The sequence below is a fragment of the Corvus kubaryi genome, unplaced genomic scaffold (assembly GCF_017639235.1).
Source record: "Corvus kubaryi isolate FWS band 111438036 unplaced genomic scaffold, C.kubaryi_AGA036_p1.0 37334, whole genome shotgun sequence".
In the NCBI taxonomy this organism is placed as follows: Eukaryota; Metazoa; Chordata; class Aves; order Passeriformes; family Corvidae; genus Corvus; species Corvus kubaryi.
In genome coordinates, this window is record NW_024581108.1 from 6,674,971 (window position 1) to 6,701,459 (window position 26,489).

Below are 26,489 nucleotides of genomic sequence, written 5' to 3' on the forward strand. Positions count from 1 at the left end.
ACAAACATGACAAAATACAATCCTTAGTTAATTTATGTGCCTATATCTATCCTTCAGCCATCTAATATATTTGGATTGCAATAGAAAACCACACAGGGGGCTTCTGATTTATAACATTTTTATGAAACATGCTTCTACTAAGTTCATCCTAACACATCTTTAGGAAATGGGCATGCTAAATTAATTGTAAGATCTCTTTTATGAGACTAGAAAGAAAAAAAATGGAATAAAAGCATAGTTCTACAGACATTTCACTGTGTAGAGGAGACCATTAGGGAGACATTGTAGCTCCAGACCCTCTCAAAGAAGACCCATCTAGGTAAATATCACAAGTAAAAAAATCCCTTACCCCTTCTAAACATCTGAACAATCAACCTGCAGTAAAACCCTCAATTCTGCTCTACTTTGGATCTATTTTTATTTCCAAATTTGAAATTATGGGGGGTTTTGGATGAAGTAAAACTTCCTGACTGTCAAAACAAAGTGTTTTTCTGATTCTGCCCTATACTGTGACCCTTTTCTGTCAAGTGAATGGACTATCTGAAGAATGCTTGTTCACTGAACACTGCATTAGTGAAAAACACTGAAACAATCTATGGAAAGCATTCATGAAAACTATTCACCTTGAAAGACACAGGGGTTTTTGCTTCAGTTTCTTAACTCAAAATGTCTGAGATTTCAGTCTCTTTGTTCTGCTTTAGAATTGTCTTTTGAAAAATCTAGGGTAAAAGAGTTTTACATTATTCACTTCAAAGAACAAAAATGATGTAACATTCCAAATAAAAGTTGATTGATTCTTTTTTCAACAAAGACTTGATCAATAATTTCCTTGCACTACATTTTTATCACATTAAACTTGAAAACAGTTCTCAAGCTGCATTCACCGTTTGCTGTTCTAATTTGTTGCTTAAATTTCCAGGAAAGACTAATGACAGCTACAATACATAACTCACTAGAGACTTCTTTGGAAACTGAGTCACAGACCAGCTCAAATTAACATAAGGGAGTGAGAAAAAAAAGCAGGAGAAAAATATATTAGCTATGGAAAGCAAAGGAAATCTTGTCCTAGTATAGTCAAGAAAGTTGATATCATTCTTTTTGTTGATACTTACTTGCTTTTCATTTCTTTTTCTATGAATTGGTCTTAGATTAGTGCCATTAGCTGATAATTTTCATTATGGTTTTTTTTCTGCAATCAAGTCCCTCTTGATTAGCACAGTTGCAAAAACTACTGTAAATGTAAGATATTTACAACCAAGTCATGACTACTCGTGCCCCATCATTTGATCTGGGGTTTTTTCCAGCCTTTTAATTTTAAAGAACATGATTGGGCTTCACAGACTAGAAGTTTCAGTTTTATTCTTATATAAAGTTATAACTAGTGAAGAATTAAGAAGTAAGAAAGAAATTGAAAGGAAAAGGAATATAAAAGGAAAGGGAAGGAAGAAAAATATTTCTTTTCTCCCACCAGTCAATATCAGTTAGGGTTTTATTAGAACTTGTGTTAGTGAAGTTGTACTGCCCCTAAGTCTTTTATGGATAATTGGAATGATTATGTAAAACAAGATTCATTCGAGGAAAAACAGGAGTAAGGACAGGAGAAAAAAAAAAAAGAAAAAAATTTACTAACATTTCAAAGAGGAGCACCAAGAAATTATATTTAAGGTTTTTGTTATATGCATTTTATTTGCCACTAAAATGCTAATAGCAAGCTGCACAGCCATAGGTGCATTATGACAGCAGGGAGTCTGGCTAGTAAATTTTAGTGGCTGACCAAACCAAACACTCTCTTTCTTCATTTTCATCCCCAGTCATTTAAAAGTATATTTTACCATGTCTATCACCTCTTTGATCCCAAGTTCCTTATGAAAAATTCACACCTCCTCGGCAGGTAAAAAGTCTGCTCTCCCACCAAACCTGTATGGCAGAAGCAAAGAAGAAAATAGTACTGCTTCCTTTAGACTGAGCAGTCAGCAGAAGGAAAGGGGAGGAAAAAAGGAGGAGGAGTAGAGCTGGGAGAAGTTTCAAGTCAGATAATCTCATACATTCTGCTTATGTATGAGTTGCATGGATCAGTTAAATGAAACTGTCCAGTGCTTGGTTTGCAGTGAATAAAGAACTTGAAGTGATTAATTTACAGCTCAGTAAAGTGACTAGAGGATGTGGCAAAACCTTACCGCTTTTAGGAATTATTTTTTAAAATAATTATTTTACTGTGAGGCAACAAGGCCTTTTTTGTTTGACTTCATTATGATACAGTTATTTCTAGTGGGCTGTTACTAATCCAACTTTCCTACTTTTAAAAAAGATGCAGATTTAATGAATATTTTATTGTCCAATAAGATGACAAGTAATGTCCATTCTATACATTGATTTTTTTTTAATGCTTTCTGGACTTGAAGCATTATGGTAAGTTTATTTACAGATTTCTTAAGTTTATGTACAGCTGTCACACTTGCAAGTTTGATATGTACAATGTACATGGCTTTGGAGTTGTGCTTTATGTGTCAAATGTTGGCTCTACCATTGTTTTGCTATTGATACCCTCTGACATTTGCATTGATTTCTTACATAGGGCTCAACTGGTTTCCCAGGATTTCCAGGTGCCAATGGAGAGAAAGGTGCAAGGGTATGATAATTCATTCTTGCATAACACTTAATTAACTTTTAAAATTCAGCACTGGGGGAAGCCACTGAAACCTAAGGATCCAAGTTACTATCTAAAGAGCTATAAAAACAGGCTTTTCACATTCAAGATGGACCTCTATCTTTCTGTAAAACAGGAGATACTGCAGTGCTATTTACCATTCTTTAAGGTATTAGGCTAAATATACAAGAACTTGGACACTTTCTTGCTGCACATACTGCCATAATTATATAATTGGAAAAAGAGAAAAAAAATCACCTTTGCTGAAGGGTTTGGGGGGGTTTTTTTGGACAATATAGCTGAGTGAGTTGGCAAGAACTATTTTCCTGTATCCCATGAATTCTGCTACCATGCAATTTACCCTCAAGGAAATACAACTTGTATTTCATAAATATTCTGGCTTGACACAAGGGGTTTTTTTTTTAGGCTTAGCTTCAAAAAGGCAAAATATACCAGGCAAGATGAAGAACATGTACAGTTACATATATTACAAAAATTTAAAACTACATCTTTTGTGGCTTTGTTTGCTTGAACAAGGTGAGGGAAAATGTTTTATGCATGTTCTTCAAACTACAACAATTAAAAATAGATTAGAAAGAAGGTCACTGTGCTGTTGTCTCTAAGGCTCAATTGAACATAGCAGGATATGTTAGAAAAATGGTGAAATTAAGAGATTAGTCAGAATTCACAGCTGATAGCAACATAAGCAGGTAACATCTATTACTAAAAGCAGAAATTCATTATTTTAAGATGAAATACATGGAATCCAATAGCATTTGCATTATTTATGTATGGTTTAAATTGTTCTTGTATTATTTTAGCTAAGATAAAGATACGTTGTTATGTACAGGCACAAGCAAACAAAGAAAAGCTCAGTTCATCTGCATTGTGAAAAAATGAGACAATTGCTAATAAAGACAGCAGATTGGGGAAAAAAAGGCAAAATGACAGAATCAAACAGCAGGCTTAAAATTATGAAAATCTTACTATATTGATCTGTTTTCAGGCCTTCACAAAGCTTTAAGTTCAGCTAGGGTATTAACCACATAATTAATACCATCAAACTGCTGGTATACTGAAGTGTTATGCTGATCATCAATGAGCCCATAAGTGCAGGTTTTCCAATGGGAATCAGATATTATTGTTTATCTTGCCAAAAGGGTTATCATGGTGTTTTATGCTACCACACATACAGGTCCTAGGGAAAGTTGGTCCCTGTCCTTGAAAGTATCACAGGCTGAGTAGCATTTCAAAAACAACACATAATTTTTATTCTGATAAGTGAAATAAAACCAACAGTAAAAAAAAAAAAGGGGGGAGGGGGAACCCTGTCAAGAAAACAGGTGTATGCATTTAATTGGTTTTCAATAAAAGGAAGCTTTGTGCTAAAACATCTCTGATGATTATTTTGTTGCTGGTTTGTTTACCTCAGAGATTAGACAGTACCAGCCATCAGTTTCCTTTCTCTGGCTAAAAAATACTCTCTTGAATCTTAAGATTCATTACAATGCAGAGCAATTCCAGTGCACAGCCTAAAGAAAAAATCCCTTTGAGCATGATTAGGAGATAATATTAAAGCAAAAAATCAAAGGCTGGTACTCTGTTCTGTATCTCTGTCAAATGTGTGTAATTTTGGTAGGTATTACAGTTCCCATTTCTGTTATAAATGAAGAGAGGCTTGCCCTTTCTTTTCTCTATTAACCTGTGGAGCTGTCCACGGGAACTTGGGAACTTTGTTTTTAAGGCTGTTCATGATGCCAAGTCCTTTAGACTACTGCAGAGGGACTCTGCTTGTTGTGTGCCACCTTCAATACTATTTTAATGTAGTTTAAAATATTCTAATGCCTCTGACAAGATCTGATTCTCAGGCAAATTTAGTGCATTTATCTACAAGTCCCAGTGAATTCAGAAAGATAACCAATTTTATCAAGGACCACGATTCTGTAAATTGAAATGCAAAGTAGATAGTTAAAGATAAAATAATATCTAAGCTTAAGGGAGCTGCTCTCTGCCTCCACTTTATCTCACAAATAGAGTGCCTGCTAAGATGATTTCTGTGAACTTTTCTTTCCAGGGATTGCATGGCAAACCAGGCCCCAGAGGACAGCGAGGACCAACAGTAAGTCCTTTTGATTTGAAATTTAGAAGCTTTCCTGTCTAAATTGCCTCCACTATACTGTGAAGAATTATTTTTATTAGATTATAGTATCCAGTATTTATCATCAAGTGCATCTGTGTTAATTTGACAGGGTCCAAGAGGCTCAAGAGGTCCCAGAGGTCCCACTGGTAAACCAGGTCCAAAGGTAATTGTCAAGCACACTGTATAGATTGGCTGCAGGCTGTTTCTTTTAAATAAATGTAAATCCTTGAACATATTGTCTTTCCTTTCCAGGGCACTTCAGGCAATGATGGTCCTCCTGGCCCACCAGGCGAAAGGGTTTGTGAAAGCTATCTTTGTACATGTTGTTTTTCCCACTATATAGGAGTGTGATTGAGGGTGGGAGGGTTGTTTTATTTTAAGTTCTCCCTCTCATATCTCTGTGCTACTTTGACCAGAGTAACCAGAGGTAACAAAACCTCAGTTCCAATGAAGCTTTTCACAAAGTTATGCATGGGCTGGCTGAAGTTTGCTGAAAGCTTCTTCCCTCTGTAGCTCAGTTTTGTACATATAGGACAGAGAGTACATACACACTGTGTTACATCCATGTACTTTGTATATATCCATGTAAATTACAGGTGTGCTCACCAGCTTAGGCTCTTCAGAATTCCTCACCTACTCCAGATTACTGCCTCTTTATTGGATTAGCAAACACTCCAGCCACCTCCAGAAGATTCTTTGTTGAAGCAACAGAGTTTTTTTGTTCTGATCACCTAAGAATTCCCTTCAACCTATTTTCTGCATGCTTCAGAAATCCTACTGTTCTCTCTAAAACAAAATTTTCAAAGTCAACTCATTGCACAGCAGTATATAGAAAAAGATATTAATAAATCATATTTGTAATGGCAGCACTTGAAAACCAAGTCGGTTTAAGTGGATGAGCTTTCTGCCAGAGTATTTTTGCAAAGCTTAAACTTTACTTTTGTAGTCATATTTCATTAAACTGCTAACCTTTTCCATATAGGGAGCCTAAAGATCTCCTCCCAGTATCCACCCCAAGGTCCCAGTGTTCTCTAGGAGTCTTACACTTCAGGAGGGCGTTCCTTGTACATTTTCCCCAGCTCTATAATGTCACTTTTTTTGACATTAGCTAGGATGTGGGATGGAGAGAACTAGGCATAGACCAAGAAGGAAATGTAGGTTGCTTTACACTGAGGAGAATCAGAGGCAGACTGCCAGAAGGGGAATAGCAGATCCTTGTGAAAGAGGAGTTTGCTGACAGCTCCAAGAGTTTGCAAGGAAGAGAAGTTGTGGGGGTACTAAAACAATGAGCAGATCAATCCCAAGATGAAGGCATCCCTGGAGAGAAACTGACAAAACAGAGATGAAGAATCATGGAGCACCGTGTCTCTCATCACTTGTGTAATATAAGTGTGAGGTATCTATTTGCTTCCCAATAGGGGTGAGTGTCAGCCAAAAAATAAGTGTCATCTTTACTCCTCTGAGACTATTTCACCTACCAAACATGAAAATAATAAATAATCTATTCTGTGTAGCTACTGATAAAATGAAATTTAATAACAAAAATGAAAATGTAATTTTGATGACATACTGTTAGTATTCTAGTGCTTTTTCTCAAATAATACATCAGTCCACTAACTTGAAACCTGCAAGCAATATTGTGAATAAAAGGAAAAATGTAAAGGTTTTTCCTTAGAAAGCCTCAAAGTGTGAGAACAGGAGAAATTTATGAGAATGGAGGTGCATTTAAATGTAGAACTTTGAGTTGTGTTCCTATAACCCAGTTACTGAGAGTGACCAATTTCATTCAGATATTTTGAACAGTAGCTGAGTCAATTTTATTTGTTTTCCTCTATAAAGCTCCTCCTCTTTTTTTTAAGCTTTATGTTATGCCCAGAAACAAATGAGGAAATTTCATTTGTTCACAGACATGGCATATTGAAAAAAGACACAAACCCTCATATGGAGCATATTTGTGTGTTATGAAGATTTCAGAAACAGATATACTCCTCTTTTAGAAGAAAAAAAAAATATGGATAGGGCAGTAAGATCAAAGATTCTCCCTTTGCCTAGCACTTCTTAATTGATTCAGATTTAGTATTTCAGTATAATAGAAGTCTGCCCTGGAATAAGATTTATTCAAGGTCAAATTGTCCCAGGCTGGGCACAAGGGACCCTCTCCCCCAGCTACACTGGTACACTGCTTTGCGCACTACAGGAGGCAGCTGTGCTCTGCAAGTGAGCCTGGGCTCTAAGGAATGAGCCTTATGGAACTCTGAGGAGCAAAAGGGTAGAATAATTTGGGGGATGTGGCCTCCTGCTTCAAGTCTTTTGCATCAAACCAACATTCCTAACACATTTGGACAGCTGATGTCGTGGCAAACCCACACATGAAATACCAAATAGAGCAGGATAAAGTCTTGCACTACATGACATGGGTACTTAGCTGTGGAACCATGTAAAATGAATGACTGTTAAGATTTCACTTAGTGCAGTAAAAAGTAAAGAGCAAAAATTATTTGCATAAGCTGACATAGTACCTTTCAGCACATCAACAGTAAATTTTAAAAGCTGGCCTCTGTTTTGTTTTTTTTTATAACAGTTTCAGAAAAAGTCATGTAAGCTGTGTAAATATCTATGTGCATAGATATTTACATGTGAACATACATGCACATACACGTGTGCACAATGCACTGTCAATTGATCATCTTTAGCTAAATTTCTAAAACCATGTTGCATGAAAATTTTCTCTCTCCATATATCTGTATGTATACAAAAATATAAAAATAAAATATTCATATATCATGGGATTTTTCAACTATTTTTTGTAATAGCAAAAATGCTGTATTTAATCCTCGGTAATGCTGGAAAGTTTATTCTATTTGGAATTTTGTACTGTTGCACTGGTTTGAAATATTATCAGGGTTTAGGAATTGCTAAAGATGAATATTTGACTGAAAGTTAAAAAGATGACCAAACCATTAACTAAATCTCCTGGTTTATGCAACATAGAAGAACAGTGCTTCTAATTCATAGTTGGTTCCTACTTTATTATGCACAGTTTTAGGGGTAAGATGCAAACATATTTGATGTAAGTAGTTTTCCTCATTTTTTTACTGCATTTCTACACAAGCACTATTGCTTTCAGGAAATCCCTCCAGTGTCTACGCATGTGAATTGTTGCTACCAATATTTATGTCAGTGTAGCTGAGGCTTCATGCTTAAATCCAGACATTATCTGCAGAGTTCCTGTATCTCATAATTGAAACAAAATTTTCAATCCAGCATCAAGGCAGCTTGAGTAAAACTTTACTTGTTTGGTTGCCTTCAATCCAGGGACCGCAAGGGCCCCAGGGACCTGTTGGATTCCCCGGACCGAAGGGACCTCCAGTAAGTATCTCTTTTATTAAGGATGTGCAACAACAGGAATGGTAATTTTTATAGAGTGCTTCTGAAGGGAATACTTGAAAATTTATGTAAGGGATGGGTTATGTATAGATTACAAATATTCTTGTTGAGCCTTTGGTGCAGCTCTTAAGACATTCAGAGTGATGCACCAAACTGCAAGTCTGGTATGTCCTGCCAGTGACCAGGTGACACACTGAGTTCATGCAAAACACTACTTTGCTACTGTATATTTCCTTTGAATGATTGATTCACTGAGGAAAAATGAAGAAGAAGGAGGCATTCATTAATAGCAGAAATGTATAAAAAATGGCACATTTGAGCTGCCCCCTGAACTAGTTTTACTGCTCTTCTGGTGTGCCTCTGCTCATGTGCAGTACAAAAGCAACAAACCACCTGTAATTTTTTTTTCTCCCATGCATTTTTTATTTTATTTCCAATTCCAAAACCTGAAATGTCATCAAGTACTTCTGTAATGCTTAGATTTTTGTTAATTGATTCATAAACCAAAGAAAAATGGAAGGGAAGTATAGGAACTGTCCATGATTTCTGAATTACAGAAATCTATTTTGAACATGTTTGCATTTGACAACAGTCATTCTCCAAGCAATTGTTAAGACACATCAGGGAGGACACAAGGAAAAAATATTCTTGAAATCCTAGCCAGCTAATATAGAAGCAGTAAAGATTTACCAAAGAGTAGTCTAGAAATAAACAGAGAGCAGAGATTCTGACAGCTGATTGCACACTTTTTTTGAGGATGGCTAAGAAATGGTTTGATTTATGTATTTTATAATTTCAGGGTCCACCTGGAAAAGATGGCTTGCCTGGGCACCCAGGACAGCGGGGGGAGACTGTAAGTAAATGTACTCTACTGTGTTAGGGTTGCCCTAAAGTCATGATTATGTGATCAAAACCGAAGAAACAAGGGAAAAGGGAAGGAGGCTGGCACCACGAGCTTATATAACTGTACTTTTCTTGTAGATTGTGCATGAAAAAGCTTTATTTTGCTCCCATGACACAAGTGTGTGGTTATTCTTTGATATGTCCAGTTAGTAACATCACGCTGAGATTAAATAGTCAATAGAAGTAAAAGAGATTAATACCCAGATCTCAATTTAAATGAAGATTTTTCAGACAATTACTATGCAGTACTTTTCTCACTGAATGCCATGTACCATAAATAGTAACATAAAAAAAATCTTATTGATGATAAGCAGCTAGAAAACTGAGAGCCCAAGACCTTTGGAAAGTAGGATCAGGAATGATTGAATCTATTAAATTAAAATTAAATTTTTAAACTATGTAACTCCTCTAAGAATCACAATTAATAATTTCTGGCATCAAAATGAAAAAGAATACTATGTAATACTTTTAATTGAACTATCTTTGAAAAACACCCTATTTCTGTAGCGCCAAAACCTTACTCATATTCCACTATAAAATAAAATTAAAATTCTCACTTGGAATTTTCAGAGGTGGAGAAAGCCATAAGTTAATTTAGAGAGAAATTTTCTCAGCATATAGAATGTGTTTAGGCTCCAGCTTCACTGGAAATCTGTTAGTCACTGCTGAGTCACTTCCACTGCAGGAAGGAGGAGCACAGAGCTTGGAGTAACACATCCCTCTAAAAATCTCTATATTCTGCTGCTAGTACTGTAGATTGTGACATTGTAATGTTTTGCAATGATAGTGGCTTTTTTGTGTGTGAAACATGATTGACTCCTTTGTTCTTTTCCTTTGCAAAGAGGCAAAGACTGGTGTTGTGTACCATAAGAATCAATTGTAATCGTTTACAATGCAGGAAGCTCAAACCTAATCTTTATTTTGCAATTAAAAAGTTACTATTTTCCCTTTAGTTTTACTGATCTGAACATGAGCCAGTAATGTGCCAGTACAGCAAAGAAAGCAGAGAGCATCCTGAGCTGCAGCAGAGGGATCTCTTCCTTCTGTTCAGCCCTGCTGAGACCAGGAGCATCGTGTCCAGTTCTGGGCTCCTCAGGACAAGAGAGAGCTACTGGAGAGTGGCCAGGAAAGGCCCACTAAGATGAGTAAGGGACTGGAGCATCTCTGCTGTGAATAAAGACTGATGGAGCCAGGACTGCTCAGCCTAGAGAAGGCTCAGGTCTTACCCAAGTACAGAAATACCTGAAGGCAGCTGTAAAGAAGATGGAGCCAGGCTCTTTTCCATGGTGCCCAGTGAGAAGAGGCAATGGGCATAAACTGAAACACAAGAGGTTCCATCTCAACATCAAGAAATGCTTTCTCTGTGTGAGGGTGACCAAGCACTGTCACAGAGTACCCAGAGAGGCTGCAGAGTCTCCATCTGGATATATTCCTGAGCAACCAGCTCTCAGCAGCCCTGCTTCAGCAGAGCAGTTGGGCAAAATCACTCCTGAGGTCCCTTCCAACCTCAGCCATTCTGATTATATGGTTTCTTGATTTCAGTCATGACTAGAAACAAAATATTCAAAATGCAATGAAACTATGGACTCTGCTACTGTGTGAAATTTGAACGAGGTCCCACAGGATTCAGTCAGTGCTATGGTTCTCTAATTTTGTATCTCTGGGTTTAGTAGAGTTAGACTGATAAAAAAACTTGAGTAACTTAGGATCAAATGCAGCTTTTCATTAGCATTGTTTTCTGCTCTGTGTGTTTGTGAAGTTGGGCCAAAATTATTTTTAAAATATTTTTCCCCCATGGGTTCTCATGTATGTGTTTTTGTAGAAAACCAGATGGTTTTAAATCAATCAGTAGGCTTGTTGACTTTCTTTTCCTGATGAACATATCCACTTCAGGTTTTTAAATAATGTATAAATGAGAAAACTTTCATTGCACTCACTGATAGATCAGCATCAAGAATTCTGTTTCTTATTTAGACACATATCTTATTAAAGTTCATTGGTGCATATGGGCATTTCAGCAATTAGGGAATTAGGATAAGAGACATAGTCAAGCTTAACAAATTAGAGAGTCAGATTCCCAGGCTGCACTCTGCAGCTTGTTTATGGAATAATAAGCATATGTTGACAGCAACTGAAGTAACTATTAGTGGAAAAGAGGCTGCAACTTCAGCATCAAGAAACAAAGGATCTGCATTCTGCAAAATCAGAATAGCAGGTCTTCCCAAGGTGCTTTCAGTAAGTGGGTGATGTTCAACATTCTTTGTCTTTCCTTAGAACAGGTTTACAGAGGAAGCTTTGATTGTGTAAAGGAAGGGACTCAAGAATGATTCCATCTGGAGCAGTTCTGATTTTCTGTTATCAGAAGAAAGGGATACTTTTGTCTTTTTTTCTTTTCTTTTTTTTTTTTTCTTTTTTTTCTTTTTTTAATCTGGATCGTTTCAGAGGTCTGAGAGAGTGCCTCAGTTATGTGCCAAAATTAACCATGGTAACATCTGGCTGGCAGAAAAAATAGAATCAGGTTGAGGAAGGTAGAAAAGCTTAAACTGGAACTGATGGAATAGGGCAACTATCAGTCAGACTGTGCCCAGAGGAAAGCTGAGAAGGACCCAATATTTGAAAAAGCTGGAGCCAGATGACCCCTTTGTTTTTGCACAGGTGAGCAGAGTAGGAGGCAGACACAGGCTGTTAGGCAGGCAGTACTGTGTAGGATCCTAATGTGATCCATCAGGAATGCACTAACACTATTCCAGTATTTGAAAGAAATAATTTAGCATAATTCAAAGATGAATTAAACAGTGCTATTATAAAGTGACATTCTCATTCAGTTTATTGAATAATTTTGGCCTGAAGTCTGGGGCCACTGATCAGAAAATGAAAATTCTGTAAAATTTACCCATATTCTAAAAAACAAAAATATTTCCTTTCTATTCTTTTTGTGGCACTCATATTGCCTTTTTTACCATTTCTATATAACCTTCATCTTCCCTGGATCTTTATTTCTTTTCATTTTGTTTTTGTCTCACCTCCACTTTATCCTTCATGTCCTCCCACCTTAATCCTCCATCTGTGTCTTTCTTTAAAAAGCATTTTTATGTCAGGCTTTATGGTTCATAATATACATATGTAAAAGTGTATTTTCAACTGTCTTTTAGCTGCATCACTTATGCATTCAAACTCATCTAATCAAGCTCTCCTAGAGAGATCTGCAAAACTGAGGGCAATTTTTACTGCTGTACCACCTCAGAGAGATTGGAACTGAGAGATGGAAGAGACATTAATCAGCATTTCATTTCTAAGCATACACAGGCAGAAAGGATTTCTCTTTTTTATTTCCTAAAGAGAAGGAATGTGTGACATAGAATTTTTCATTCACCTCTTCAGCACAGATATGAATTTTGCTCTTCTATAACTTGTCCAGGATAATGTAATATTCTATAATTATTTCACAGGGTTTTCAAGGAAAAACTGGTCCTCCTGGTCCTGGTGGTGTTGTTGGCCCTCAGGTACATAATTTCATTTCATAGTGAACTTCATAAGACCAACATTTAATGGCTAAATTATGGATAAGGCAGTTGCTTTTGTTGTATTAAAAGGACCATATCAACGGTTATATTAACTTTTGCAACTAAAGTTGCATAATAATATATTATATAATACTATATAATATACTTAGTAATCATCAGTGATTCCACAAAAAAAAATTAAATATTTAAGTTGCCTTTCCACTTTGTTTTATGTTTTGGGTTGGCTTTTTTGTTGGTTTGTTGTTGTTGTTTTGGGAGTTTTAAATGTGATTATGAAATTGGTGGTTTACAGACGTCAAGAAGACAGATTTCTCTACCATTAAACATTTTAGAAAGAGCAATGCAATCTGCGAATTTCTTGCCAGAGAAAAAGTTTCAGTAACTTTTAGATTGTGGAGGGATAAACTATCAAAATTGAATTTGATTTAACCATACTGATTTTCAACTTAATTAAGCATTTGGAACTTTTTTAGCTAATTCCCTCAGTGGAACTTTTGAATCTGCAGAGAGATCTTTCAACTCTTCTACCTTGCAATTCCTATTATTCAGAAAAACAACAGTACAGAAGTGTTTTAAGACAATAGTATCTGGATTTCTCTCCCATGTCCTTTTTGTAACTTTCTCCCATACACACCGTGTTTTAAAGCTTCAGTGCTTAAGGAACAAGGTCAGGATTTCACTCTTTGGAAGCTGCACAGACATGTCTTCAGGCAAAATGCAATGCAAGATTTATTTTATAGGACAAAGATATTTGTAAGTCAGCTTTGCCTGGAGGGAAGGTGAGGAATGTATGCTAGCCAGTGGTAATAGTGTTTGGTAACAAAACAGCTGGATATTGAGCATCTGCTCCTCTTCACTTCCTCCCACACCCCGCAAGACATTAAATAACTTCAGGTGACTAAAGTTTTACTTTTGTGCTTAGGGTCCTACTGGTGAGACGGGGCCAATTGGTGAAAGAGGTCACCCAGGTCCTCCTGGTCCCCCAGGTGAACAAGGCCTCCCAGGTGCTGCAGGAAAAGAAGGTGCTAAGGTATGATGGGGCTTTGGGGAACAAATTGGAAGGGACAGATAATCTGTTGCCAGTGTGACATTTCAAATCATCATGTAGACATGCAGAATAAAATCAGAACATACAGTGTAAAATCATGATTGGCAGGTTTCACCCAGAAGGACTTGGAAGACTGGAAGATTCCAATTTTAGAGCTATGTCTGCTTCCACTGACATAATGAGAATTCTCGTGAGCCAATAATTAATATTTTTGTAATAAAAACTAAAAAAAAAAAAAATTGCATATACTATGCATTCAATATGGAAATACTTAGTAATGACATATTCACACCGTGGAAAATTGCACATTGGCATTTAAAGTCAGATGTGTAGTAGTGAATAAAGGCCAGAATTTCACTGAATAAATTTAACTCCTTGCTTACTTTTTGGCTACCATCGGGGAACAAGATAAATATTACTTATCTAGTTACTATGTAATTCTATTCAATTTTTGATTATAAATGGGTATCAAAAATTTTTTTGAATGTATCTTTAAACATATTTTTTGGCTTGTTGTGCTTTTCACTATTTGCATTCTATAACTAGTACTGTATTTTGTCAAAGTTCATTATAAATTAGCCATAGACTACTGTGCTGATAAAAGAATTAGTGGGTGAATAGCTGGGGGCACAATCTTTGTTTTCCTTACTATAGCTAGGATCTGGTAGTTCATTTTCATTGCTCATTGTACATTGCACATTTTTAAACATATTTTTTAATCAAAATGTAATATGTTTCCCAGGGTGATCCAGGCCCTCAAGGCATTCCTGGGAAAGATGGACCAGCAGGTCTTCGTGGTTTCCCTGGAGAGAGAGGCCTTCCAGGTGCTCAGGTATAAGTGCTAGAGCAATTGGCATGATATTTCTAAATAAAAGAAACAAAGTATTAACTCCTTTATTCCATGAAGTCTTCTATTGCACTTAAAATAAATGCAGTAAGAAAACAGACATCAAACATCCAACATTGTCAAATATCATTGGCTAAATAGGAAGAAAGAAAATTATTCCGGTTTGCTTTTTTGGATCTTTCCGTGTTTCCTATTATATGTGTTGCAAAATTACTCTTGAACTTTCCAGTTTAGTAAACAAGTGTTCTTTTTCCTTTTCATTTTCTAGGGTCCAGCTGGTCTGAAAGGAGGGGAAGGCCCACAGGGTCCACCTGGACCAATGGTAAGTAAACATAACAATTTAATGGAAATATAAACAATATAACCTAATAACCTTTTTTCTTCTTTAGATGCTGTGGTGTTTTGATTAATACAGTTTGTAAAACAGCAGACAGATCAGACTTCTACAAAGTATCCATGCTAATAAACATGCTAGGATTATGAAGGTTGAGAATGTCTGAAGCCTTCTGCCATCAGATTTAGTTATGATATTTGCTTGCTGCTCAATACTTATACAAATTGGTTTTGAGATGAGAGGCATTTTCCACAGTGGAAAAATCCACAGATAGTGTGACTGGTGGACTCATGCTGTTGTGGTGGGCTTGCCTTGGCTGGATGGCAGGTGCCCACCAAACTGCTTTATCTTCCTCAGCTGGACAAGAGAACACAAAATACACTGAAAGGCTTGGGAGTCAAGATAAGGACAGGGAGATCAGCCACCAGGTACCATGGTGGGCAAAACAGACTGGGAAAATGAGTTTCATTTATTTTCAATCAAATCAGAGTAGGATAGATAAAGAGAAACAACAACAAAGTCTGAAAACACCTTCCCCTCACTCTCCCTTCTTCCCAGGCTGAACTTCACTCCTGATTCTTGCTTTATCCTGCCCCCAAGCAGTGAAGGAGGATGGATAATGGGGGTTGCCCTCAGTTCATCACACATTGCCACTCGGTCCTCCTCATGTGGAGGATTCCTCACACTCTTCCTCTGCTCCAGTGTGGGGTCCCTTGGATGTGAGACAGTCCTCCAAGATGTTCTCCAGCATGAGTCCTTTGCACAGGCTGCAGTTCCTCATGAACTGCTCCAGCCTGGGTCCCCCACAGGGTGCAGTCCTTCAGGAGCAGGCTGTTCAGCATGGGTCACCCATGACCTGCCACAAGTCCTGGCAGCAAACCTGCTCCACTGAGGGCTTCTCTCTCCACAGGGCCACAGGTTCTACCCAGATCCTGTGCCAGTGCTGGCTCTGCACGGGGTCACAGCCTCCTTTGGGCATTGACCTCCTCCATGGGGTCCTCCATGGGCTGCAGGTGGATCTCTGCTCCCCTCTATTGTGCATTTTTTCCCCACTTCTTAAATACATTATCCAAGAGGTTCTACCCCTGTCACTGATGGGCTTGGCCACAGCCAGTGCTGGATCCATCTGGGAGCTGTCTGGCATGGGCTCCATTGGACATAGGGGAAACTGGCATCTTCTCACAGAAGTCACCCCTGTAGTCACCTGCTACCAAAACCTTGCCAAGCAAACCCAACACTCCTGTGTTCCCTTTGTACAACTGTGTAAAATCATGTCATGCAGGAATTTTCTTTCTTGGCATTTGAAGCTCAATAGTAGAGTGTGCTTCATGTTACCTGTCCTCTGTTGTCATGCTTTATGCAAAGAAGTTCTACGAGGATGCACTGGTATTCAAAACATGGTAGAGTTATTCCCAAATGTGAAATGTGTAGATTTTGACAGTATTCTTGTCAACTTATTTCTTTCATTCGGTGCAATTGAAGTTAAAAAAGAAAAGAATCAATCATCACAGCTATTCTTGTTAGAAAAAGAAAGTAAAGGAGGAGCTGAATTTCTATGTATTTCAACAAAGAAGCTCTCATGTCCTTGAAATTCATATTCAGATTAGAATGCATTAAACAAGGATAAAAAGCCACACATAGTACAGTACAAGTAATACATGGGACTTGAATTCTTAAAATTATTGTTGAATTCTTAATGCCTTTAAGCATCTATTCTTTAAAACAAGAACTTGAATTTACTGTTCTTAACACTGTGAAGTATATATGCATTCCAAAAAGGCACCAAAACAAAGTAGCTGGGAATGGAATGGAATGGAATGGAATGGAATGGAATGGAACGGAAGCTAGTAGGGAGAGTCAAAAGGGATATCATCTTACCCATCTGAAGAACCTGAAATGTTAAAGGGTGAATCAAAATCAAGAAAGCACAGAGCAGAATAGTCTCTTCAATCTAAAGGTCATGTCTTGATTTTTCCTGAAGGAGCCCCTAAGGCTGGCTGAACTCTCAAGCAGATAGTTCAGGGGCAGTGAACCAGAGCCCTTCCGAGCACGCACAGACCAGCCAGCACAAGCAAACCTGACGTGTGACACAGCCCCCTTTGCCAGACAGCATTGCCCACACAGGAGCTGTGCCACTCCTGCCATGGTTCCTGAGAAAGACACATCACACAAGATGTGAGGCAAAAGTACATGCTTTATTTAGTGATAGTTGTCTATATTATGAAATACATATGTTTGAATTTAAATTCAGATGAGCCATGTTTTTCTAATTCTTACAGAGTGTGTATAAGTTAGTGTTTTAGTTGAATACATCAGAGCTTTTTTGAGGAGAATGTCTTAATTATCCCCATTTACAATCCTTTGGTTCAAATCCTGGAGCCCTCTCAGAGCTCTTGAATAGTATTCCTTTCATGTGAAACTAAATTGATAGAGAAAATCCAGGAACACTATTAATGCTCCCCAGCTAATGGGAGTTCAGTGCCAGACTGAAATCATCATTAATTATAGCCCAGAAACACACAGAGTATGAGTGTCAGGAGCACACTACCAAGAACTTGAGTTTATAAATCCATTCCTCTTGGGGCCACCCTTCCTGCTAAGGTAAACAGTCATAGAAAGAAACACTTAGGAGTCTGAGAATTTTTGCATATAATTGTTCCAATCTTCAAGAAATAGATGCAGTGGGAGCAGGAGTTGAGTAGGAAGGGCAAAATTTTTAATTTTTTAAAATATATTTTGAGATCATTGTAGTACAAGCTTGGGGTACAAAACAGGACCAAGTTGCCCTTAAAGTGTTTCAAAAGTCCTCAGTGGGATTTTTATCTATTTCATCTTTAATTACTAACTTGTTGTCTTGAAACAGTTTTCAGTGAAAAAAAGGTGCATAGGTGCCCTTAAATACTGGGTTTCTGCACACCTTCAAGCACCACAATTAAACAATTAAACAGTTAAATTGCTTGCTTTTTTCCACAGAAGCTCCCAGCAGACCGTGAGCATCACGTAGTCCTAAAATATTTTCCCATCTATTTTTAGCCAACAGCGGGTACACACAGAAGTTTAATTGTAGTGGAGTCTTCATTTGCCATTTGTAATAGGAAGAGAATTCATGCCATTGGATGACTTTCCTGCGATTCCCTGCCAGTACCAATTGCTTCTAACCAGCACATATAGTCAATTAGAAGCTTTATTTGGCTGCTGCATACATCTGCAAGCATACCAAACAAATGACTGCTCCAAGTACTGTGCATGCCAATTACTCTGTTTAGAGGGATTTGGACAAAAGAAAGAGATGCATGAATGCATATCAGAGCAAGAGGGGGTCTGCAGGATTGGGGGGTTGGCATTTTCATGGTTTGAGGGGTTTTTTTGGGGAGGGGTTGTGGGGTTTTTTGTAGTTGTGGGAATTTGTTTGAATTTTTTTAACAGTTCTCTTTTACGTGATACCTTTGTTGCTTTTGTTTGTTTTCTTCCCTTCCCTACTACTGTGTGGAATGCTGAATGCTGATGAGAGAAAGCTCTTTGGAATGTCAAGCAGTCATTTTTCATTTGCTCATTTAGGAATAGGATGCTCAAATTAGACTCAGAATAAGCCAGCTGTAGGCTACCCAATTATCAGCACTGAACTATCTAGACCTATCTTCGTCTATCTGATAACATTTTACAGTCATGGGGACCTTCACTTGTTGAGCATTTTGTTAACCGCCAATAAAAAGTATTGCTACTACTATGCAGTATATACAACAGCTATAATTACATATCCCCTCACAGGAAGCGAGATAAAACCAAGGTTGCTAATGAGTTTATAGTCTGTACAATGGCAATACAAGACAAAACATGACACTTCCATCCTGTAGATAAGTTTTTACAAACAACCCAAACATACTAATAAAAAGATTCCAGGATGTGAGTACCACAAGACCACAGGTTAACAAGTGGTTTTGTAACATAAGGAGATTGTTACATAGTGGGGCGGAGTGACGAGAAAAGATAACAAACATAGAGAGAACGGACTTAAGAAGCTGCTTAAAATTCTTTTCTGAGTTGTGACTACAATTTAATGTATTCTGCTTTGCTCAGAGGCCATTCTCTCAGAGAAAGGAGTGGTTCCTTCAAAACAGAAGGTGTAGTCCCTGTTCATAACTCATGTGAAATGCAAAGATAGATGTGAAAAGTTGGCTGATTAAAAAGAGCTAGTGGAAATTATGGCCTCTGTTAGTGTCTGCTGTCTGACACAGGAAAGATCTGTGAGTTATTTGGGTTTTTTTCCTCTCTATTCTTAAATCCTCCTGATGAGATGACCTAAAATTGTTTAGGTTATGAGAGCTGACAAGATCAGAGACCATGGTAGTATGGCTGCAGGGTAATGACTTTTTCTTGTTGAATTCACTGAAGCCTTAGGAACTAAACTAACGAAAATAGGACAGAAACTTAGGCAGCCACCTAGACTTAAAAAACTCCAACATCTGGAAGGATAAGGTCATCTATGATTTCCATACAAATACTTTGTTTGAACACCCATGCAAATTCAGATCTTACTGAAATAATTTGCTAAAATATTTTAAGAAACCATTCAGCACTCTTTTCTGCCACATTTATCTGGAGGGGAAAGCACCTTATTATGGAATTAGCACCAGTGATGCTAATGAGGTCAGTCCAGGACAAGTATGTCCTGAGTAAAAGCAAAAAATAGGGTCCTCATAGGTGAAAGCTTCTTAAAATTCCGATGTCTAAGAGGCAGAAAATTTGATCTTGTTTAAACATGAAAAAAAGGCTATTTAGGGTCTGAGGCTACACCACCATATTACTTTTTTATTCCATGATCATATGGAATCATCCCACTTCTAGTATATCAATCGGAAAAGTGAAGTTACCAATCATAACTTTGAAGTGTTGCAAACTATCTTGAAGGAGTAGAGCTGAAAAGTTGGGGAAATGTTATTGTACAGCAAACAAACCTTTAATAGTACTCTATTAATGCAAAAATTGTAAGTTATTTAAAAGACAGAAAACAAAGATGCAGTTTTAGTGGTTTTTGCTACAGATAGTGCCTGTCTTTTCACCTTTAATTTGTAATATTAGGTTTTAACTTCTACTGTGCTTATCTAAAAACCTTCTCGGTAGAACACACTAGATTAGTCATTATACTTGAATGGATTTTTACAGAAGTGAATTGAAATGCAGCAGTGTGATCATTACAGCAATGAACAGCACAAAACTTTACTAAAAGTTTTGCTTGTGGTGTGGCTTAGTTCTGTATTTTGATATGGTGAATATTCTTTCATCAAAGTAGTATGTTAATGTATTTTGAAAACATAGAGGGAAATAAGTTCTTGAGAACAGGCTGGTTTCATGCACATTCTCATTATGATGAACAAATACAGGAAGTGGTATTTACAAAAAAAAAATAGTGTTGCATGAACTGTATTGAGTATGAACTTCAAGGTAGTCCTTTCAGCCTTTTTCCTTTACTTGCACACGTGACGGATGCGTAACCTTCAGGCAGCTGAGCTCACATCGATAACCAGCTTCTCTGCTGACTTGCCTCATGAAAACCATCAGCAGTTACCAGGGCTCTCTCAGAATTCCCTCCTCGTTTGTATCTTTTTCCAGGGCTCGCCAGGAGAGCGAGGAGCCGCGGGCACTGCTGGCCCCATTGGTCTGCCAGGCCGTCCTGGCCCCCAGGGGCCTCCAGGCCCCGCAGGAGAGAAGGGCGCTCCCGTAAGTAATCGCAGTCCCATCAAACCATCCCAGCACAGACTTTTCACTCCAAAATGCTACTTGGTCCCACTCTGGGATTTCCCTATTCAATACGTATTCTCAGGATTCCCAAGGTATTATTTTAGATCTACAAAACAAGTACATAGTAAAACATTAATTATCGTGCTCTCTAAGACCAGGAATGGTTAAACCTGTTATTATCACTGCAGGGAGTGGATATAAATCAGTCTTTCATTAAAACTTTGTACCCAGCCACTGTGCATTAGAGTACAAATGTGTTTTACATCAACTTCCATTATTACTTCATATAATTCTCTTATATATTCTCTTCCCTTCATTGTTTTCTTTGTGTTGTGGGGTTTTCTGTTTTGTTGGTTTTTTTTTTTTTTGGAGGTGGGTTTTTTAGTTTTGTATTGGTAATGTGACTCCCTGTACTGAAATTTTCATTACACTCCTGTGATAATGTGCATTTCTTCATTTCCTTCAAAACCAGGGTGAAAAAGGTCCCCAAGGTCCAGCTGGACGTGATGGAATACAGGGTCCTGTAGGACTTCCTGGTCCTGCTGGTCCTAGTGGTTCTCCTGGAGAAGATGGTGACAAGGTGAATCATTATAATTAGTATTAGTGCATCTGGGAGAAGATCTGTCAGTACAGTTCTCTGTAGCTTTCCTCACAATAAATAGGGTGACAAAGCAACAAATCTTTTCCCTGCCTCCCCCAAATTCCCTCTGCCTACTGCAAAAAAAGACCTAAAAACCTCTTCTATAACCAAATGTCTGAGGGACAGATGCCATGGGACATTGGGATTTGTGTTAAAGAACTAGTAGAATAACATTTATCCTGGCAAAGAAACAAGGATGAAAGTGCGGCAAAATAAATCAAGGCAAATGATGCCAAAATTGATTTTTGCCTATTTTAGCAACTTGGTCTACTGAATGAGTAAGATGAAATGTTTTCAGTAATATACAGGGATTTAGAACCACTGTTGATAGGTTGAGGGTGTCAAAATAACTATGTTCACAGCAGAGATGTTCTGTTGACTTCCGGCAGAATTTAGGACATGGCACCTTTCAGGATCATCTGGTGTGTTTGCTTGATCCAGCACTTCTGTTAGTTAGCACAGGGTAAAGGTAAAGATTTCAACAGCCATTTTTGTGATGCATGAGTGTTATTTATCCCACAGAGAGTATTTTCTGTGGTTTAATTTAATTGTCTTTTATTACTGTATAAAGGAAACACTATTTTCTAACATGGTTTCTTGGTGATTTGAATAATTTTGAAGCTTTGAAATACCGTACACTCCAGTGAGAAGCAGTTGTTCAGTCATAGACAGTTACATGAGTCTGTAAATCAGGGTACTTTCATTATAAGTTCATATTGAAGATGACATGAGGAACACAATTCCCTTTATTTAGAGCTCAGTTGCACTATACTTCAAAGCCAGGTCTTGTTGCCCTTTTCAATTCAGCAATCAATATCTGGGTTAATATGACATACTGTTGATCACGGCACAATTGCTCCCTTTAGGCTTTCACACTTGAAGCAGCAGTATAAAACATAGAATAATCATATCAAAGGGCACACCGTGATACTGACTTCAGCTAAGTGTGGAGACCATTTTAAACAAGTTTAACTTTTAACTTTCAATTACAGGGTGAAATTGGTGAACCAGGTCAGAAAGGTAGTAAAGGCGACAAAGGAGAAAACGTGAGTAACAAAATCCTTTGTGCATTACATCTATTCTTCATAAATAAAAGGTATTCATGCATGAAATATGCAAGTGGCCTTGTTACATAAATGAGCAGAAACAGAAACGCACTCCTAAAATGTTCCTCCAAAATGTTCTATTCATGCAACGCTAGAGGTTTGTACTTACAGATCCAGGCATGTATTTAGTGTTGCTCATATTCCTAGAGCTTACAGAATCATTACAAATTAGAAAGGTAAACTACATTCTTGAGCACCCATCCTGTATCATTGAAACTCCTCCATTCTGCGTTTGAACAGGGAGAGACCAAGAATTCACGTACGTTCTCTTACTGTGCTGAACTTCACTGACTGCACAGCGTGAACATACCCAGCTTTGGCTTCTTAGCCATGATGATGAAAACTATGGAGACTCACTAGGGAATCTACTAATATAGTTTTAAAATTTTTGAAGGCTATCTAATTCTTGGGGAGCACAATTAACTGATGGCAGCATTTCGAATCAGTAAAGACCACAGATGAAATGGCTTATACAAATTTTTGTATATTATCATTAGGCCTATTAGTGAACCTAGGACTAATCAGGTTTCTACTGTCTTAATTTGATATTTTTCTGTCTTCAAAAATTAATTCTAAAGCACTTCCTGTTTTTATTTAGGGCAGAAATATAAAATTAAGCTTTTTGCACTGGGAAATGCGAAGCTAGAAAGAATAAAACTAGCATTTATTTATTTCTGTTTGATTGTGGTTTCTTTCCTAAAAATTCAAAATTGAATTTTTTCACTTCTGCTCAATTTCAAGATAAACTGATACTTTATTTGAATACTTTTCCTTAAGAAAAAATTGAGAAGTAATGGCAGAAAGATCCCTTTTATTATTATATTTCAACAATATTCACAGTTAGCAAAGCTCCAAACGCAGCACAGGGGTATTCATGGCTAAGTATATTTATCTTGAAAACACTGTGTGATTTTTGACATTAACGAGTTACAGAACAGTGTATTATTTTTAAAAATTACACCAAATTTATGGCTTACATATTATCAGATGATGTTTATGGGAGGATATGTACAAACTGCAGCAAATCACAGGTCACAGAATTACAGAATCACAGAATGGCTTGGGTTGGAAATGAACTCCAAGATCAGCTAGTTCCAACCTCTGATTCCAGTTCCACTTCAGGCTCTGCATGTAATCACAGGCACATCCTGTTTTCCCCTTTGACATGCCTCTTCATTAGAGATGCTTTGCATCAGAGAAATTCAGGAAAAAAACACGTGCCACACTCTTCTGTTTCAGATAATTTTAGCATAGCTAGTTATGCTGAGCATTAGACTGTGACCACAGTTCCCATAGTGAGTACTAATGCATTTGGGCCTGTTCCAGCAGACCTGCTTTACAAACAAAGTGTCTGCAGCATTATCATTTGAGAATGTATCCTGGACTCTCAGTCTCAAGGTTTAATGCATTTGAGAATATTGCACATTTCCCTTGAAATACGGGATTCAGTGTTCAGGCCTTAGTTGAAGTGAATGTACCTCCAGTTGAAGTCATGTGTCTTGAATCTATTTGCCCTCCACTGCAGTCATTCAACCCTGACAATTTCAGAATGTGTTTATTTTAAATCTGCTTTCCTTTCAACATGCTGATAGATGCCTATTGGGGCAGGGAGAAAGGGCTTGTTGGTCACCTCTGAAAGGTTCTGAAGAGGAAGTACCCAGTTCTGAAATCACAGGACATAAAGAATAGATATTTACAATCTCCAACCACCCACAAAAGGCCTTGGTGGGCATTTAGAGCCTGATCACAGCAAGGATCCTGATCAAAGAACTGATTCATCTTTCCTGTTTAAGAAGAGCTGGAAAAATCTTCAATTCCCCATTGAAATGAACAAAGATTTATTTTTGTGGGTTTGAAAATACCGAGCCTAACTATGTTGGCATACTCTAGCTAAGACAGCACAATTTTGTTGCTGATGTGCTGTCCTCTCTCGAACTTCAAAACCTGCACAGTTATCACAGCTGCCTTTATTAACTGAAGATTCTCTCATGATTCTGATCAGTCTTTCTCCATTTGCCCTCCAGAGCAATGGAAAAAAAGATCTGGCTGTGTGTCCAAATAACTCTTCATTAATCAATTGCAGAGTATGTTCCAACAGTCCTTTATTTCAAAATGGGTTTTTAAATGAGTTTAAAAATATGTAGGCCTCATTCCAGAGCCTATAAAATGAAGGAGCACTACATTGCAGTGTAGAAAAATCCACACATGCCAAATCCCTTCCTCATGGCAACACTTCCCAGTCAGCTGGAGCATTCCTCGGAGTCCTTTCATTTAGATATGCCACCATAGAGACTAGAAAGCTTTGTTTCATATATTGCCATCATGTATGTGACAAAAATAAAATTGTAAAGGAGAAGAAATATACTGCTTGACACTTCAAACTCCCTAGAAAATAAGATGCTCTAAAATATACATAAAACCCAGAGAAAGAAATAGGCTACAAGACTTATGTCCCTTTATTTAATTTCCCCTATAAATTACACAATAATCTAATTTTAGCCCTAGAAAAGTCTGTAAATTCCAGCATTATCCTGCTCTAAACTAGAATTTGAAGCCTAGAAGTTGCAGGAAACTTGGCATCTGAAATAGACCAGAATTAGCCAAGGCCAGGTGTTAAGTTTTGCGCTTTCTTAGCTTCACTCTTTATCAGTCTAGTTTCTCTAGTGTTGCATAAACAAATTCAAACTACCACATGATTTAAACCCCATCATAAAGTAGTATTTTGCATTCCCATACTCTGATGGCTTCATTACATCACTTCTGCATGACTGACGTCTAAATTATGTGCAATATAATTTAGTTATTATTCTGAAGGGAGAATGAATAAAAAGAAGTTCCTCTGAGAGACTGGGTTTTTTTTGCCATTCTGTTGAAAAGAGACTTAAAGAGAATGTGATTCCCAGTGCTCAGCAAGAACTTGCACTTTTTAATGTCTCCTCGAGGTCAAAATAAGCTTTGTGCCCTTGCAAAAATAATTAGCAATTTCATAAAAAATACTCCAAATAATAAGCATTTGAATTAAAGATACCTTTTTAGATGATGCTTGAAAAGTTGAGGGGTATTTTGCATAAATCTCATTGAAAGTTTTGTATTTTTATTTGTGAAAAAATATTTTCATTTTGATTCATGTTCTCATAGAAATCTATTTTGAAACATTAAAAATGAGCTTCCAACAAATGCCAGTATTGTCTATTATAGATGTGAAAATCTGAGGTTTTGAGAGATAAATAATTTGTACTGAATGGAAAGGACTTGTGAATGATGCTACATCCTCTTTTGAGAAATGTGGAAGTGCTGAATAGATTGTGATCCTGCAAGTAGGGTTTTCTCTCATGTCTGTATTTGCTTTTACTCTCATTGCAGATGCCATAATCACTAACTTTTGGATGTGTGTTTGTTGCAGGGTCCTCCAGGTCCACCAGGTCTGCAGGGTCCTGTTGGTGCCCCGGGTATAGCTGTAAGTAGCTCCTTCAGAGCCAAGCCCAACCTTGCCTAGCTCAGCTGATACTGAGTTCTTTGAACTGTTTGCTCCTGACTCGGGAATGTATTTCAAAGCACCATTAACAGTTCTGTCACTGCCCACTTACATGCAGTTCTTTATTGTAAACAAGCCTGCATGGGTGTTACTGTATGGCAGATTTACAGCAGGGCAATAACTTGACAAAATTATTAAAAATGAAATACTGTAAATAGTGAATGGGAGGCATCCTTTCAGTGAACTTGTTTGGTGGTGTGTATGGCAGCTCAGCGCAGGTGCAGCTAAAAGAGAGTGTCTCTTCTTGAAATCCACCTGATACCAAGTGAATTAATTCTTATTTTTATTTAGAAAGCTCTGAATTCTTCTGATCTGCATATTGGTAGAACTGTATGCTACTCACATTTACATAGGTATTCAACAGTTACAAGGTTTATGCAGATGTGAAAGAGAGGGCGAATTCAGAGACAATTTTTATGCGACATGCAGCACTAATTGACCTACATTAAACCAGAGCATGTGCTGGTATTCTGTTTGTGTAACAGATTTCATCCAGCCAAGATGATGAACATTCATTTGAAAAGTCACTTGGTGTGATTCTGAACCCTTTTGTAGTTGTTTTCCAGTCATTTCCATGGAGCTTTTCCTGTTGGTATTACCAGACCTGTGACAGTTTTGCTCTTCATTGTTTCCAAACAG

The 26,489-nt window shown here is 37.5% G+C and overlaps 1 protein-coding gene across 2 annotated transcripts in view; it reads left to right on the top strand.

Moving 5' to 3' along the window:
• COL11A1 (collagen type XI alpha 1 chain) overlaps nucleotides 1-26,489 on the top strand; it is a 133,000-nt gene that overhangs the window by 78,644 nt on the left and 27,867 nt on the right. For both annotated transcript variants that reach the window (XM_042029996.1, XM_042029997.1), the window contains 14 exons: nucleotides 2,576-2,629; nucleotides 4,722-4,766; nucleotides 4,897-4,950; nucleotides 5,040-5,084; nucleotides 8,103-8,156; nucleotides 8,974-9,027; nucleotides 12,527-12,580; nucleotides 13,524-13,631; nucleotides 14,392-14,481; nucleotides 14,765-14,818; nucleotides 20,441-20,548; nucleotides 21,042-21,149; nucleotides 22,202-22,255; nucleotides 25,719-25,772. In XM_042029996.1, coding sequence (XP_041885930.1) covers nucleotides 2,576-2,629; nucleotides 4,722-4,766; nucleotides 4,897-4,950; nucleotides 5,040-5,084; nucleotides 8,103-8,156; nucleotides 8,974-9,027; nucleotides 12,527-12,580; nucleotides 13,524-13,631; nucleotides 14,392-14,481; nucleotides 14,765-14,818; nucleotides 20,441-20,548; nucleotides 21,042-21,149; nucleotides 22,202-22,255; nucleotides 25,719-25,772 — 936 coding nt within the window. The remainder of the gene's footprint in view (nucleotides 1-2,575; nucleotides 2,630-4,721; nucleotides 4,767-4,896; nucleotides 4,951-5,039; nucleotides 5,085-8,102; nucleotides 8,157-8,973; nucleotides 9,028-12,526; nucleotides 12,581-13,523; nucleotides 13,632-14,391; nucleotides 14,482-14,764; nucleotides 14,819-20,440; nucleotides 20,549-21,041; nucleotides 21,150-22,201; nucleotides 22,256-25,718; nucleotides 25,773-26,489) is intronic.